General features: G+C 41.8%; 1 protein-coding gene across 4 annotated transcripts in view; it reads left to right on the forward strand.

The window, feature by feature from the left end:
* WIZ (WIZ zinc finger) overlaps positions 1–16,928 on the forward strand; it is a 32,822-nt gene extending 15,894 nt beyond the window's left edge. For 2 of the 4 annotated variants that reach the window (XM_075206961.1, XM_075206962.1), the window contains 8 exons: positions 3,711–3,839; positions 5,593–5,856; positions 6,200–6,979; positions 9,864–10,217; positions 11,496–12,338; positions 12,508–12,864; positions 12,946–13,135; positions 13,758–16,928. In XM_075206961.1, coding sequence (XP_075063062.1) covers positions 3,711–3,839; positions 5,593–5,856; positions 6,200–6,979; positions 9,864–10,217; positions 11,496–12,338; positions 12,508–12,864; positions 12,946–13,135; positions 13,758–13,917 — 3,077 coding nt within the window. In that variant the 3' untranslated portion in view covers positions 13,918–16,928. The remainder of the gene's footprint in view (positions 1–3,710; positions 3,840–5,592; positions 5,857–6,199; positions 6,980–9,863; positions 10,218–11,495; positions 12,339–12,507; positions 12,865–12,945; positions 13,136–13,757) is intronic. The other 2 variants (XM_075206964.1, XM_075206963.1) reach the window with 2 other exon arrangements.
* Positions 16,929–18,191: the final 1,263 nt, after the last annotated feature.

Consider the following 18,191-nt stretch of genomic DNA (forward strand, 5'->3'; position numbering starts at 1 on the left):
ACCTTGTCGCCAATTCATGGCAATCAGCATTCTCCTACACTTGGAAGGAGCTGTGCATTTGAATTTTACAGGAGTGTCAAATCGGGAGTAGTCCCTGCCCATAGGAGTGTGTTTTTCAGGAACTGCAAAATTCTAAACATGGGATTTCAGAGGTTCTGTCCGTATTTGGGGGGTACCTGTGAAAAAAGAAATTGGATATACTTCATCAGCTGTGTTTAAAGAATTACAAAGAGTTGTGCTCTGGTGAAATCTGATATTTATTATGAATATTCCTTGAACCACCAAGATTATAAGGCTACTGATCTGCTTGGCTGCACAATTAGAGGGTGGGGTGGATCCAGTAATTTGCTGTTTAGGTCAAATGACTAGATCTCGGGCACGTGGTCATTCGTGGACAGGATGTTCTACCATTTCCAGTCTGTTCCAATCTCATGTTTTCGGCCCCATACATGCCTCAGTTTTATGTAGTTTTGGTTGAAAATGTCCAAGTAGTCAAAGTCTGCATGTGTATTAGTTGTTATAGTATGCTAATAAAAAAAATAGAAAAACATTTGTTCAAAAGTTACTTAATCACTAACAAAAATTTAATTTATGGTTACTTGTTTGATAGTAATTGTTCAAAATTACATAAATATCAGTGCCCTTTATATAAAGGCTGAACCAAACATTGTACTACAAAGTTGGCAATAATTCTTGTTTGTATTGGCTGCTATAATACGCTACATTCCTCAAATCTCTGACATACATGGCGACATTTATTTTAAACTGGTGCAGATAACTGAAATATCCACTGTGACCCATAGCAAGGAGGCATTTATTTTAATTGTCTAAACTGTTCTTGGAAAATGGCAGCACCTGAATCTTGTATGTTACCTCTGCATCAGTTTTCATATTGGACCTTATTATTCAAAGAATTGCTTCCTGTTATTACTATTTACTACTAAATGTCAGCAATAATAATTACTGGGTGAGGGTAAAAATTCTGCTGGATCCATAATAAATGGCGTGGATCTAGCTTTTTGTGTAGTTTGTGTGCAATTAGTGTGGATCTGGTAAGGTGTGTGTGTCTGTAAGTAATTGGTGTGGCTCTGGCAAGGTGTGTGTGTGTCTGAAATTGGTGTGGATCTGGCAAGGTGTGTGTGTCTGTAATTGGTGTGGCTCTGGCAAGGTGTGTGTGTGTGTGTGTGTGTGTCTGTAATTGGTGTGGCTCTGGCAAGGTGTGAGTGTGTGTGTCTGTAATTGGTGTGGCTCTGGCAAGGTGTGTGTGTGTGTGTCTGTAATTGGTGTGGCTCTGGCAAGGTGTGAGTGTGTGTGTGTGTGTCTGTGTCTGTAATTGGTGTGGATCTGGCAAGGTGTGTGTGTGTGTGTGTGTGTGTGTGTGTGTGTCTGTAATTGGTGTGGCTCTGGCAAGGTGTGTGTGTGTCTTTCTGAAATTGGTGTGGATCTGGCAAGGTGTGTGCGTGTCTGAAATTGGTGTGGATCTGGCTCTTACCCTCTTCCAATAATTACTAGTAAGATTTTTGGTTCAATCTACTTAGTCAGAAAAAGCATAGTTGTTCCAATTCTATTTATTTTATTTTTTTAACTTTTTTTCATAACACTATCACTATTCCAGTCTAACAAAAGTTGATGCCTCCCTGGATCAAGGTAATGCAACATGTGGCAGGGCGGCTGTTGTGGAACTAGAAGACCCAGCATGGTGTTTGTAGTACAGCAGCCACCTTTGCACACATTGCATTGCCCTGCCAGTGATTGGGCACCAGTGTCCTCAGGAGCACGGCCAGTCAGGTGTATGGGCAGTGTGTACAGTGGATGTTGGACTTCTCTGTGCTTTATTGAACCCGCCTGTGCCTCTTTCCCTCTCCCTACAACCCCCCCATCCTCTGCATTCCATCCGCGCGCTTTCCTCTGATTGGCTGCTCCCTCATTCTCGGCGCTGCTCGTCACTCCATTGAGATGGCCTGGCCTCGTGCCCGCGCACGCCCCCTCCCCCCCTTTTTTTTTCCCTCCTCCATGATGGCGGCGCCCAGCGAGCGGACAAAGGAGGCCGGGCCGTGGCAGCCAGGAAGGAGCGCGGCGCTGGGCGCCATCGGGGCAGGGGAGTTTGGGGCACCGGAAAGGAGGGGCCAAGAGGAGGAAGAGGAGAGGGCGGCGGGAAGAATAGGGCGCCCGTGGCCGCGGGAGGAAGCTGGGCCTGCGAGGCGGGTAGAGGAGGCGACGGAGGCCGGGGCTGAAGCGGGTGAGATTCCAGAGTGAGTGGAGGCTGTGTGCATTATGTCCCAGCCATCACTCCCCGGCTGTATGTTCTGCGTGTGATATGCAGACCATGGTTACATGTGTGGTCTGCAGCAGGTCCCCCCCAGTACATGTGTGGTGTGCAGCAGTGGCCCTCTCCCCCCAGTTACATGTATGTGTGATGTGCAAGAGTGCCCCTCTCCCCCCGGTTACATACATGTGTGGTGTGCAGCAGTGCCCCTCTCCCCCCAGTTACATGTATGTGTGATGTGCAACAGTGCCCCTCTCCCCCCGGTTACATACATGTGTGGTGTGCAGCAGTGCCCCCCTCACCCTCTTGTGTGTGTGGTGTGCAGCAGGTCCCGTCCCCCCTCGGTTACATGGGATACGATATGTAACATGTAGTCGGTGCCTATGTCACTTGTCTAACCGGTCCAGACACTGATATACCACCTCATATGATATATAGATCGATGGACGCTGACTACACAAGTGTAAGGGGAGTGTGGACACTAGAACTGAGGTGTTTGGGTCACTAGCAGCATGACCCATGTGTGGGAATGCCTGTTATGTGTGACTCAGGAAAGTTAATACTGCTGGTGAGCTGATTTTGTCATGAGACTTGTTTTTGAGGTATAAATTCTAACCGTGTGGGAGCAACTGGTTGGTGTGTTAGGAGTCCATAGAAAATATAGGGATAGTTGATTCTGCATATTTTTGTTACATACCCTTCAGTTGTTCTGTTTGGCACTTGCATTATTTCTTTGAAGCCTTTTTATCTTTTGTAAATGTTACATATGAGAACTAATTTGTAAACTTGTCTCATTATCTGTATTCATACTTGTACTTGCAAACTGGCTGAATTTTAAGTATCTCTTTGGGTAGTAGTGGCTAATTACAGTGGGAAAATTCCTAGACATCTCATTTACAAACAAGGAGTTATGCCATATGAATGTTTTTTTGTGAGAATGGATGAATGTTGTCAAGATGTTGTTTTAGAAAGTGTAGACTATTTTGTAGCCTAGCCACAGTTTGTGTGTTTGTGGCTGAGAACAGCAGATTGGTATGTATAGAAACTTACAATGATTTTGTAGGATCGGTAAAAGCAGCCAGTAGCCTCAAAGAAGTTATCGTCAAAATGGGGTGGGGTTTTTGGCGCCGCTTGCATATTAACACAAACTATGTTTGTATTAATTGTAGAAAGTTTATTGGTGGTTGAAAATCGCCAAATTCAATGAGTTTTTTTCATTGCATTGGTTTTGTGGACAATGGAGTTGATAATTTTTTGATCATGACAGTCACGCTAAGTGGCTCGTGATTGATATTTTTTCACAATCCTGTGCGACAAGAATTGTGGGAAGCCAATCATGAACTGCCCTTTCCCTATCAATATTGATTTCTGCCAAACAGTTCTTCCTCCCTTTTAGAGACAGACCGTTATTGCTGCTGATAATCATATCTTGTCTCTCTCACAGCTTTAGTGTCTGATGAGGATGACGGGACACCATTAGATCTGGGGCGAGCTCCAATCTCGAAACCAGAACAGAACCGTGTGGAGAAAATGGCATCCGATCAGAGTGCAGGCAAAGCAGAAGATTCGAAAGGTGGGGGACAGTTTCTAAGTAGCGTAATGCACGATTTAATGATTTAAAAAAAAAAAATTGGTGTCCACTGCCAAGTGCCACTGATGCTATTGGCTCTTCTGGTATTAAAGTGTGGCGTTATTTGAAAGTATGCATGTTGTATTAAACCTTGTCAATGCAACTGTACCGTAACATGCATTGCCAGTGTTCAATCTAGCCTGTGCACTTTTATACTTCTCCAGGTTTGTATGCTTGGATGGTAATCAGTATCAATGTTTGGTCCAAGATTATGGACGTCTGATATACTTTAAGAAAATGTTTTTATTTGAAGTTGTAAGTCTGGATTTTTTTTTTTTTTTTTTAATTAAGGCTAACTCCACTTTTGATAAACCGTATATTAACCCCAATGATTATGTACAGATTGACAAATTCTGACCTGTCTTCCACCTTGTTTCTGTTCACAAATTCCGACCTGACACTTTGAATGTGTATCTGTTGGCTGCACGCTACTGTTTTGTATATTTTTATTTCTTTTTCAGCTTGTCTGTGCCAAGCATTTTGAAATGCTGTGGGAATGATGTCACGCCAGCATGCCATCCCCAAAACATCACTGCCAGCACAGAAGCATTTCAAATGGTTGAGACTGACAGCTGGGGGAAAAAAAACATTGTAGATGGATGCAGCCATTCATTACATATTTCATAGTGTATTTGAAAATAGAGGGAAAATTATGGTCTGAGTGAACTTTGGGGTCTATATAATGTTTATAAAGTGGAGGTATCCTTTACTTCTAGGTATGACACTGCTTTAGTCTACAATATAGTTTGTAATTATATTGGTAACACAAAATTTTTGCAAATTATTATTGAGATTTTACCAAGGTAATTGTATGCTAAGTTCATTGTAAGTAGAACACATGTCTGTTAATACTGCACTGACTGAAGCACAAGAGAGCCTCCATTTCTCACATTGTCGTCCTTGTGGACTGCACGCCATGCCAGAGGTCAGCTGATCTCTAGCCTGTATGTTATCTGTGCTCTGTGAAAGGCTATTGGTGAAACCACTTGTCCTAAAGCCACAAGTGAATTCTCCAGTTGCAGATTATTTGTTGTGCCTTTAGGTAATGAGAGCAGGAAGGCGATAAGTGGTTTGTACGCTGCCATAGGAGGAGATTAGACTGGCGATGTTGCAAACATACGTAGAAATGCAATATGTAAGGTTTTTTGCCAAAAATCAAACAAAAGGAATATTCTCATATAGTCAAATGTATTTTTATTTAAAAAAATAGATATATATTATAGTTTACTCTGAATCAGTTTGTGCACATTTGTACGTAAATTATTTGTACAGATCTTATGTACAATCTTATTTACTTGCTGTATTGCGTTTATTAACCAGCTTAGACCTGAGATATGGTTTCAGGTATAACCTGAGATATGGTTTCAGGTATAAGTAACCTATTTTTCCAGCTTAGGAATAATGCGTAGCCATTGACAGTGAACAGCTAGAGGTAACTGAAAACTCGACAAAGCTGCAGCATCTATGTAATTATTAAAATCAGTATGTGCATTACATTCATTACTCTTGTGCCAAGGGCACAATACACCAAAGGTTAATGATTTTGGAGATGTGGTTGTCTGGGTACATTTAATGTAAGCGGGCCTTTTATTCTCAGTGATGTCCTACTGCACTTTCAATAGTCCTCTTGGCCCCATTTAGTGATTGTGTCAATGCCCACCCAGTAATTCAGTTTGTGATTGGTACCCCTTGCCAGGCCCAGTTCCCATTACGTGTGAGCTATGTGGAGCATGTTTCGAGACCCGGAAGGGCCTATCCAGCCACGCACGCTCCCACCTGCGGCACCTCGGGGTGCCAGTGTCGGAGAGCAGTGGGGCCCCTATTGACCTTCTGAGCGAGCTGGCCAAGCAGGGCAAGCTGCCGAAAGACGAGAATTTATTGGGGGCTAAGAAGGTGGGAAGTCCCCAGCCAGGATTCCCCAAAGGCCAGTGGGGGGACGAGGACGGTCCTCTGAATCTGAGTGAGTGGTACTGGGAGGCTTCTATAGCCAGAGGGTTGGGATGGCAGGCTTCTGTAGAGACAGGCATCTCTTGTAATATTCAGCCTATCTCACACCTTTCTCACTTAACATTCTTCTCTTTCCTTGTTTCCATGCACTCCCATCATATTTACCATTGTCTGTCACTACAACCTGTTTCCTTCTGTTTATCCATTGTATCAATTACCACCTCCTCATTTTTTCATCCTTATTTATATATTTATACGTTTTATCATGTTTTTTTTCCATTGCATGTCATTGCCTCATTTCTTTTCCTTTGGTGTTTGTTTTTTTTCTTTTTCTTTCTCCTCCCTTCATCTCACAGCTATGGAAGGAGAACCCAGCAGAGAAAATGACTGCCAGTTTTGCGGTGCTTGGTTTGAGACTCGAAAGGGCTTGTCCAGCCATGCCCGGGCACACTTGCGCCACCTCGGCGTGGTTGATCCAGATGCGAAAGGTTCCCCAATTGCTGCTCTCAACTCCCTCATCAAAAGCGAAGAGTTCAAGAAGAGATTGTCTGAGCACACGCCCGCAGACACAGAATGTCACTCCAAAGCTTCAGGAGATAGCACCTCGACAAACACTGGTGCAAACTGCAGTCAATCAAACAATAGCACAAAGGTCAAAGAGACTGGTATTTTTACTAAGAAGGTAGACAACACAAGCAAGGGGTGCAATGACACCTCTGCTAACTTAGCTGACAGCAGCCCTCGTTCCATGCCAGCAGAGAGTGGCTTAAAGTTAACTGATCATATGGGACCAATAGAGACTTCTGCACATTTTAAATCCCCCACTGGGAAAGGAAACGGTACACAAATCAAAATTGTTGAAGCTGGTGCCGCACATCTTCTGTCACCTGAGGTTGGTTCCCACACAAAATTAGTGGACACTGGCATTTCCCACGTAAAGACAGAGGGTGGACGTGCTCATGGCAAGATGGAAACTGGCAACCAATCCAAGGTGTCCCTAGCAGGCCTCGCACATCCCAGACCACCACCTTCTCGAACACCGCCAGTGAAGAAGCTGAAGACCTCTTCTCAAGCCTGTAAATCCAACATGGACTCTTACTGGTCACAAAAAAATGCCTCCACTCCGCTCAATCTGTGTAAGTATTATATTGTATGGTTGAAGCATACAGGATAAAAGAATAAATGTCCGTACAATTAAGCCAGTTTCAGCTGGATTTATGCTTGGTACCTTGCTTGTGCTTTTGTTACCCTTGCTGATGTCCACAAGTTCTTAAGATAACAAATCCCGACTTTTAGATTTGATGATTAGAATGCATTAGTCATGACATTTAATGCCACCTACTGGTATATATTTAAACTTGGATCAGCACAACAGATTTTTACCATACATTGGGTATCCTCCGTTTGCTAAGCACAGTTTTGGTCTTTCTCCTTAGCGGTGTAGCTAACATTGTCATTAGTTTCCCTACAAGTACAACACTATTTGTAATGTGTGGCACACTATAAAAGTAGATCTATCACATACACGCTATGGCTGCAGCCATTTTGAAGTGAATGCAGCCTATCCATAAGGAATCTGTCACCTCACTGAGGTAAATTTCCCTGGCAATAACCGGATGTTATTGAAGCATTTTCATAGTATCAAACCTTCCTTGACAGGAAGTTATTGAAGTCTATAATGGCTGAATATTGTCTTAGGCTGCAAAATTGCTTCCTCCGTTGCGTGTAGGTGACAGGTACATTTTAAGGTTTTTTTTTAAATGGAGATGTGTATATAAACCTGGAATGGCATTTCCTACAAAGTAACAAATTGACCCCAAATTCATGTACTGCATTTTGTATAATGTCACCAGTGTTCTCCCCAGAAAATGTTGCCACCCGGGTGGCATGAAGTAGTAACTGAGTGGGGGCAGTGTAATACTTACTACTCCAATATTTTTTAAAATTATTAGTATATATAGGTTTTTGGCCACACCTGCCAGGGATGGTCAGAGTGGTGGTCACTGGTCTAGCACACAATGCTGGCTGTAGTGCTAACATAGTGTTCTAATAGGAGACACAATGGTTTATTCTATTATAATAGGACTCTGTTAGGCTTAAAAAGCCGGGTGTCAAGTAAAAACAGCTGGGTGGGAGCACCCGGGAAATTGGTGCTGGGGAGAACGCTGGTGACTGTCCATTCATAAATCTGACACAGAAGCCCTCCTTTGCATTTCATACTCCAGGTACTTATTGGCGTTGGACCATATGCAGTAGTGTTGCTGCAGTGCCCCATACCTTAACTGCCAGAATCTGCAAACGGGTGCATGAAAACAAATACAATACATTTCTGTTCTACAAATATGTCACTGATAGCATGCAATGATTTCTATTAGACTTTATTGATGGATTTACCATGTCCCACATATGTCTTGCACTGACTCAAATTGCAGCTGTACATAACAAAAATAAGGCAGGAAACTGACATGATGTTTGAACTCTTATTAATCCTGGCTTGCTTTTAATGATTGGGCTTGTGCATGATTGTTGCCGTGATGCTTATTCTAAATCATTTTCCATGTGGGAGCATTCTAACTAGACCAACAGACCATGAGTGTCCTGTCTTGCTAATACTAATCCGCTTTCTTCAACTAATAATGCTTGAGTACCACATTTGTCCACCATTGCCATACACAACTGATGCCAGGTGTTTACGTCCTCTGTTCCTTTTTTTAAGCAGTTTTGCTAAATAGTTTAATTGCTTTATGAAGGGAGAGACAAATGTTGGCACCAGAAGTGGGATTACAAGAATTGGTGCCAGGGAATTTTCATAGTAGCAAACCTTCCTTGAGTAAATGGCAAGTGTTGGGAGGGGGGGCAGGAAAAGTAAATTGTATATATTCCTTTACAAAACATTCTAAACAGAAGCGCAAAACTTACATTGACTGCTAGCATTGTAACAAGTAGCTCTTTCTATAGTGCTTTTGTGACCCTGCTTTAGATTTCCGTGTGCAGTTTCTATCTTCTGATAGTTGATCACTAATTTTACGGATACTGGTTCATGGAGCACACCTTATAGACTCTTATGGAAGGGAATTATTTAGTGAAGGCAGCTATTTTGTGAACGGAATAAATATTCACTTGTACCTATTGGAAATATGTAGGCTACGTAAACAAAGTGTGTTGTTTTTGTTTCTTTAAGTTCACGTGTGAAGTGAAAGTGCCAGCTTCTTCTGTAACCTAGATTTTTTTTTTTTATTTTTTTTTTTTTTTCCTCAGATGTTTAGAACTATCAGGACTTTTTTACTTTAGGATATTGATTGTATGGTTAAATTCAAATAAAACGTCCCTACCTGCAATTGTTCTGCTAAGCTTTGTCTTGCATGGCCTGGCTGAGTATCTTGGCTTCACTATTCAGTCTCTGCTTCACGTCCTTGCTCTGTTTGCTGGCAGTTTTCCTGTTTTGCATTGTTTAGTTTGGTTCAGGCTATTGTACTTTTGTATTTTCTTTGTGATTATGTACAGATGCAGGTTAAACAGGATTTGCAACAAACCACCTTGCTTGCACTGCATTTTATTGGCAAAAACCCCTGGTGTTCATTCTCCCTACACACATTGGAGGCAGCCAATTTGTGGCTAAACTAATATTGATAAAAATGAGGCCTATCTGTTCGCTAGGAACTATTGACCTAACTGAGGCACAAGGAACTTGGTGCCTCTTGTGTTTTTGTTACTAGTTCCTAGTGAATAGATCGCCTGAACATTGGCTCAGCCAATACAAAGGTTGCTTATTCTGTGGGTTGGTGACATGTATACCTTGTACCCTCAATTGATTATGCATTATGTTGCCCAGACTACTTTTGAACAGTGTAAATGTGTAATATGATGTTCAATATTGTTTAAGGTATTTAAGTGCCATCTTGTCATCACATTATATCAAAACACCCATTGGATATCAGTTTATGGAGCAGCTTTTGTTGCCCCGTTACCCCATTCCATTTTTCAAGCCAGCAATTTATTTGTCATCCCCTCCTCCTTCAGCCCCAAGTTCGGAAGAAGTCCGCTGCGAGTTCTGCGGCGAGTTCTTTGAGAACAGAAAGGGCCTGTCGAGCCATGCACGCTCCCACTTGCGCCAGATGGGTGTTACAGAGTGGCACGTCAACGGCTCGCCCATCGACACACTGCGGGAGATCTTGGCCAGTGGGACCTGTCCCAGAACGGGCAACAGAATCAGAGGCCCCAACTCGGAGAAGCACCTCCCACATCATCCTCCCTCCTCCCCCTCCGCCTCCCACCCATACAGTGGGTTGGCTCCGGCAATGCAACGCAAGCCTCCTCGGCTTCCTACCTACCAGGCCAGCGAGTGGCCCTCCGATCTCTCACCTTTAAACTTATGTAAGTGGGTCACCGATCCGCAGTTCTACATGTACTTGCTCATCATCTTCATTGCTTCCCATTTTGTCTGTTGCATTCATCTTCAAACAACCATCACTCTCCCAAATAATCCTTCCTAGTGGCCTAAAAGGTCTGCTCATTACTTTGTATATAATCAGAAGATTGGTAGCATTGTGTGTGCCTGTTTTAATATAGTTCTTAGGTTTATTTGTAAGTTGGAACAACCTTGTAATTATGCAATAAAAATGCATTTTGCCTTGCTATCTGTTAGGAAAGAAACCAGGCTAAGGCTGTTTCCATTCATGTCTAGTAAGCCTGCGTGGTCTGAAATTGGCATTGCATGCTCGCAAATGAACATGTTTTGTATTATTGGATGCTGGCATTTAAGTATCTTGACTGTAGGCAAGAGGTTGAAAATAGACCATGTACCTTCTGTGTGATTTATTTAATAACATGGTGCAAACAGCAGTAATGTGTTGTAACACCTAGCATTCAATTTGGCCGCTTTTGGACGTCTTAATGCAGTGGACTTCTCATTGAATTTGGCCGCTATGTTTTAGCACTTTATGGCTCATTGCACCTTGTTAACAAATAAGTCCAAATGGGTACATTTTGCTAGCAATATTTTTTTAGGGCATAGTGGAGATGACAGTATACTTTTACTGTATGTATTAAGCAACATCTCCTAATCACAATTTAAGATTCTGGCACTTAGAGGCTGGCTGCATATAACCCATGTTGGGATCAGAACTTTATAGTAATATTGAGTTCGGTACACTAAACTTTCTGCTGACTGGACATTGGAAGACTTTGCTGGGCTTTGTGACTGTTTAATTTTATAACCATTTATGTCAATTTATGTGTGGATAGTTTTGTATAAAAATATTACCGAAATTTAGTCTCTGATTGAACCTTTGTACCTGAATGTATTTGAGGTTGAGAGCAGAGCTAGTATGTCCTGCCACACAAGTAAACTTAATCCTGATCACGTATTCACCCTGGGCTAGACAACCTTCTTGTGATGTCTTTAAAAGAGTATCTGTCAGTGACTTCAAAATCTTTTGTCCTTTCTCTTTTCGTTGGGGAACATTTCCTGGTTTACATGTGTGCTTAGTGCATTATAAGCGACTGATTTTGTGTCATCTAGCTTCTTTGTGACTGTTTTACTTTTTTTTCTATTCTCCCTTTTCACTGTGATCTTTCCCATTTGCCCTTTTCTTTATTCTTGCAACATTCTCTTTTTGGTCACTTATTAATTCTACATTCTCTCATTTCCAGCTTCCCGAGCGGACCCCACCCGTGACATCCGCTGTGAGTTCTGCAATGAATTCTTTGAGAACCGCAAGGGACTATCTAGCCACGCTCGCTCACATTTGCGCCAAATGGGTGTTACAGAATGGCATGTGAATGGCTCGCCTATTGACACTTTGCGGGAAATTATACGTAAAAGGCGTCCAACGCCACCACAAGTTTCCACCATTAAAAAGGAACCTCGAGGGGAAGAACAGCATACCAGCCCATCGCACAGACTGTCACCCCTGGGTATTGGATCATCAGGAATGACTCGAGAGCATTCAGTGTCGCCTCATGGACGCCCCCACAACAGCTTTCTTTCCCCTATGTTAACAAAACGGCCAGCATCCCATGAACCGAGACTTACCCAGTCTGAGCCAAAGGGCTATATGAATTTAGAGGGGAAAAATTGCAACCAGTCACCGTCTAAGCCTTACATGCAAGGTGATACTAGACCAAAAGCCTATGGTCAAGATGAGGGTAGACCCAAGACCTTTATTCAGAGTGACGGGAGGCCCAAACCATTCCTGCAGAGTAGTGAAGGGAGGCCGAAGACTTTCATGCATGAAGGGAGACCAAAGGGCTTCTTGCCAGGAGAAAACCGGCCTAAGCCATTTGTGCAAGGCGATGGCAAGCCTAAGACATATTTGCAAGGTGATGGAAGGCCTAAATCTTTTGTTTCTGGAGAAGGTAAGCCTAAACCTTTCATACATGGGGAGGGCAAGCCTAAAGTTTATTCTCCAGATGGCAAGCCAAAGTCTTACATCCAAACAGAGCTTCCTTTCAAGGTGAAGGTGAAGGCTTCTCCGGACAAAGCAGTAACGACTTGTAAGTAAAGGATTTGATGTAGTATTGCTGCAGCTGCTAAGTGTTAATTTTTACTGTGTTTGTAATGTGCCTCTTTTCTCCCTCCTCTTTGTCTTGCCCTTCTTTTATGTTCGCTTGCATCTTGCACCCCCTTCTATTTCTTTCTGGATTCCATCACCCCTTCCTGCAGTGGAGGCTTGCTGCGAGCTATGTGGGCTTTACTTTGAAAACCGAAAGGCACTTGCCAGCCATGCCCGGGCTCACCTTCGACAGTTCGGGGTTACTGAATGGTGTGTCAACGGATCCCCCATCGAAACACTTCGCGAGTGGATGAAGCAGCGACCTCAGAAGGCTGGGGCTTATCTCAGTTACATCCAAGGAGGACGTCCCTACACCAAAAAGTTTAAGCGTGCTTCACAAACCCCAAAACCAGGCGCACCAGAGAGAGAAAATCCAGCCGTTACTCCTGGGAAAGTAGCTGAGACAGACCGGGCTGTTGGAGCACATGGGACATTAGCGGAAAAGCAGGTGGAAGCACCAGGGCAGAGTAAGTGTGATATTGAGGAGATGCTGTGTGATAGGTAGGTAAGATGTTCTTTAAAAATAATTTTTAACAAAATCTCAACAGAAACAGAACGTCGTTATTCTAAGCCACCTGAAGTTCCACTTTCACGGGATGATACGGTCTCTGAACAACTACCCAAAGCTGAGGAACCACGGCCACCCCCAAGAGCACGGCCTGTACCTTCCCTGGTACCAAGACCTCCGCAGACATCCTTAGTCAAGTTTGTGGGGAATATTTACACGTTGAAATGCAGGTGAGAGCTGCTTCCTTTAAATCCATTCTCCCATTATTTCTGACTTGAGTGATGATGTTGGAAGTTTTTAGAAACTTTTTTTTTTTTTTGTTGGTGTTGTCTAATTTTAAAGACTGTTGTTTAGATAGATACTTCTAATGTTAGTGTTCAGTGAATTAATCAATCTAGAAAACTATCTTTAGAGAGCCTGTCAGCAGATTGTTCTGTTGACTTCTTTCACTTCCAGGCTACCAAGGTGTTGAAATATAACCATGTGGATAGGATTATGTCATCTTCCACAATATTAATACGGATACAATATTCCTGACCATATTTTATAGAAACTCTACTCTGACTGTTCTCCATGGTGATAAATTGTGAAGTAGGCCAGCATACGGATAATAGTACTGTCAAGTCCTGCCTCTCACCTTGCATACCTTGATTGTTAATCTTAAAACGCTCATACCTGACTTGTTATATTTGTAATACTAATGTAGAAGGTGAATATCTACACCATGCATGCTGATGTAAGATTTAGAGCTAAATACATTCTACTGTCAAAGGGAGCTTGTTTTAGGAAATTATTACTTTTTATGCAAAAACTATTTTACATCAGAAACTCATGTCTTCCTCTATCTTTCAGGTTTTGTGACATCCAGTTCCAAGGTCCACTTTCCATCCAAGAACAGTGGGTTCGTCACCTGCAACATCACATACTGGAAATGAACTTCTCAAAGTCCCCTAGCCCACCACCACATGCTCTATCAACCCAAGAGCAGCCAGAGCCTGCCAAAGCTCAATAGTCTGCCAATATCTCCAGGACATAGACCAAACGCCTTCATGTTGGGAAGCGAATGTGCAAGCTATGGGTAGTGGCTGGAAATGTGTAGTGGAATTCAGCGCGGGGGGGTTTTATGAGGTTGTTCGATGGATTTGAATGGCCTGTTGGATGTGGAACTGGTCTGTGTGTAACTGTATACAGCTCATTAGGCACCTGTGCAGGTTGTGTAGGCTGCACTATAGCAGACAGGAGGTATGAACTGTTATGTTTCTGACAATGGGCAAACCTTCTAGAATGTTTCAAAGAAGCAGATGTCATGAGATTGGATAAAAGGTTGGCCATACATGAAATTCACATTGATTTGGGACAACGGGACAGAAGTTGCGTAGGCATTGTAAAGTGAACAAATGGATGTAGGAAGAATAAAATCTGTGATATTAGTACAATGTTTATCTGATAGGTAGTGGGTGCCCCCTGAAAAAGTAATTTCTGTCAAAATCAGACTTGCCTCAAAGGCAGATCTGTTTCATTACTTCATCTGAATGTGCTAAACTCTTCCATGCTGGTGTATTCCTTTTTGTTTCTCTCCTCACTGGGCAAAGTCTAGTCTATGCTCTGCTCTAACTATATCCCTCACCTCTGCTGTGGTTAATGGATCAGCTGTGGATTTCCTAAGGTGGCCTTGAAGTTGGTATGACTGGAGTTGTGTAGATTGGAGTTCCTGTGGCGATTCAGTCGTGTGTTTAAGAAATGGTTTGGCAGTAGTATTTATGGCAACAAGTAGAGCACACTAGAGACATTAACCTGACATTGCAGGTCTTGTTTCCCCCGTTAAATAAGACATTTGTGCACATTTGACTGCACCCAGAAGTTCTGTAAATCCAGATGAATAGAGGTACCACACTGCACCGTGACACATGCTGGCTGAAGAAGAGTGGATGGTGCACTATTTGTAACTGGTATTATCTTGCGCATCTGTTCTCATCTCTGCACCTGCTTCAGGATCTTGCACCAGGTCAATGGATTCTGACTTTAGGTTGTCCAGTGAGCAATCCATAATTTCTGGCTGCAATGCTGTTAATTCCAAACTGACCAGGTTTTCTTATTTCATCGGTTACTGCAAAAGGGTGAGGCCATTTTTGTGGGTCACGTCTTGGTGATGGTTAAAGGGACCTTATTGTAAATATATTTTTATATAACGTTTTTAAATAGACTAGTGTCCTGCAATGTTAGTCAAGTTTTTCTGCTGTATGCAGGTCCTCTGTGTTTCTACAAGAACATTGCACAGCAGTCAGGTCTCACTTGGTGATATTTATCTTTCCTCAATACAGATCATTTCAATTCATTAACATTAATACCAGAAACTGAGACTGAGGGAGAAATGCTGAAGGGCTAGCCAACGTTAAGCAGTTAAACTGTAAAAATAATATAAAAAAAAAATAGGTAGCGGATACACACTTTTTAAAGGGTAACTACATTCAAAAATGGCTTTTTGCCTATTTCAAATCTTTATGCTGGGTATTACAGCTCACTGGAATAATGATTTATGCCTGAAATCGCATGTGGTAAACTCGAAAACACACATGCTGCAGTTTAACAGGTTTGACCTTGAGTAAGATGTGTAACCATGGAAAGATTCTGCATCCAGTTTTGTTTCTAAGGTTACAGATGCTAAAGAATGTAACAATCTATGTGTTAAATGGCAGCTATAGCCTGTTTGAGGTTTTTAACAGGAAATTTCAGCTACAAGTCCTATTTCAAGTATTATTCTTGGTGAAATAATATCGACGAAAACTCATTTTTGAGTCACTTTACCTCTTTAAGTCACTGTTTAAATAATATACCACGCTCTTGCACAGACAGTGTTGTGTAGTGATGGGTGGACACAGGATATGTCATGGAGAAAGTTGTGCCTTCACCGTTCAAGTTTTTTTTTTTTTTTTTTTTATTGCTTTTTGGTAGGTTGGTTATAGGAAAGAGCTGAAGTTCAAAGATTCCATTTGGTGTTGCCACTCCTGGGGGTATATTTACTAAACTGCGGGTTTGAAAAAGTGGAGATGTTGCCTTTAGGCAACCAATCAGATTCTAGCTGTCCTTTTGTAGAATGTACTAAATAAATAACTAGAATCTGGTTGCTATAGGCAACATTCCCACTTTCCAGCCCCTGTGCCATTAAATATGGGATTTGTTACAGGGTTTTCAAATGAGCCGTTATGTATATAATATATACGTTGTAATATTGTGGTTGTACATTTTGTCACACTTCCTGGATTTGGGCTTACAGGTCTATGGTTTTAGATCCTGTAAAAGTAGAGTAACTGTGTCCAAACCCTATTGACCTTTTATATAAACTTTATTGCCTGAATGTATTGAACATATACACTGCTTTCCATACATGGAAACTTGTATCCATTAGTTTGCATTTTCAAGGCAATATTGCTTACGTACGCTAACTTGTAGTTTGGGTTTAAATATTATAAATATCCTCTGCTTAAATGTGGAGGGGGTGTTATTTATTGGGGTTACCAGATTGGACTAGATCCCCCTGACCTCACTTGCCACATCCCTATATGCTGTGGGATTAGTAGAAGTGAGACGTTTAGCGCATGTATTCTGTAATGGTCTTCCGCTGTTCTAGTCACGTCCATTTTCACTGGAGCCAGTTACACAAACATTTCCTACTCCTTACTGGGGAAGGATCATCCTATAGACCCCATTGTGAATATTGAGTGTTATAGTGGGGTATTCTCAGTTGCTGTCACCTTAAGATGTAACATCTACAAATAGGGTTCCTGAATTATCCTTTTCCTACATTTCTTACCAAGAAGTTGTTCACATCTTTTTTTATTTTAATTATTTTTCTTATTACCCTGAACATGACAATGTGAAATCTTGTCCCGCCTTACCTCCCAAGACTGTACTATTTGACACCCTTTCCATGGTAACCTGAAGTTTTATTCACTGTTTCAACTCACTTTGATTTAATACGTTACTGTGTAGAATTCAAGTAAAGCAATCAGTTTTTACCCTCAATACGTATTTTTATTTTCAGCTGTCATTCACTTTTTAGGTCTTGTGAAATAAAGTTTAGGAATGAAGTTGTAATTTGATCCGTTTAGTAGGCTGGGATTGGTTTCATTTTACATTGTAGTGTAATGGTAAATTTGGTCAAATGACAAACAAATCTGGGATCGGCTAAAACTTTAAAGCATGGTGACAGGGTGTAGAAGAAATGGGGAGGATATTGCAGTGCACAGAGAAGCATGCCAAAGCCTGTTCACTAAATCATGCGACTATGGTTGCCATGGTAGTCAATGACACTAGAATCTCTGCAGAACTATATATCATTAATAGCAGCTTTAATGTAGGAATACCAATTGTTGTTTAAAGGAGACCAGGAAACATGAACATTTTCAAGGATGGGGGGGGTCTCTTAATTCATTCTTTATTCAAAGGAAAAAAAAGTGTTAATTGTCCCCTGGTACGTGAGGTTTGTCAGTAGTATAGGTTTTCAAACTGCGGTTTAAAGAACCTCTAATCTTAGTGTTCATGTTCGGTTTTATGAGCTTTTCTCCATAAGGACCCTTCAGTGATTAAAAAAAGATTCATACTTGCAGTGCATTTCCTATCTGGAATACAGAAGTAGTCTGCTGCAGAATACCCTTTAGGCTGGGTACACGCAGTCACGATTTAGCGGCTGTGTTCTGGCAAAGCTATAATACTTCCAACCCTTCCTGACCACAGCTCAGACCTGAAATAACGTTAAAAGTACAATATAAGTGCCGTAACTAGCGGAGTTCACAAGAAAACGTTCCTGGGAAATTAGATATTGGGTGATGAGTATCTCTTTATTCCTGCCTTTTAAAATGTAATGTATTTAAGAAACATATGCAGCACCTATGGTATTAAGGCTGCTTTATACATATCCTTTATGGAGACCAAGTATAATTTTGTGACTTTCCCACAGAGCAAGAAGCAAGCGTGACCTCAAAAGCATTCTGTTTATAAATGGGACTTACGAATACAAATGTTGAAGCTGTACAAGTCCCTAATGTGTAAAGCACCAATATGTTAGGGCTGGATCATTCATTCTGATCTGTGGTTATTCTCATCAGGTAACAAAAAACGAAGACACCACACAAGCGTGAGGAATGTATGCTAACTATAGTGATACAATCATACATACAGCCATTACCTAGTTTATTTTTCTTTCCTGTAGATGAATCAAACAAACTATACACTTTGACTACTGCAACTGTAAAGTGTATGACATTGTACCCCTTACTAAAAATTCTA

This window comes from Mixophyes fleayi, chromosome 4 (genome assembly GCF_038048845.1).
Source record: "Mixophyes fleayi isolate aMixFle1 chromosome 4, aMixFle1.hap1, whole genome shotgun sequence".
Lineage (NCBI taxonomy): Eukaryota > Metazoa > Chordata > Amphibia > Anura > Limnodynastidae > Mixophyes > Mixophyes fleayi.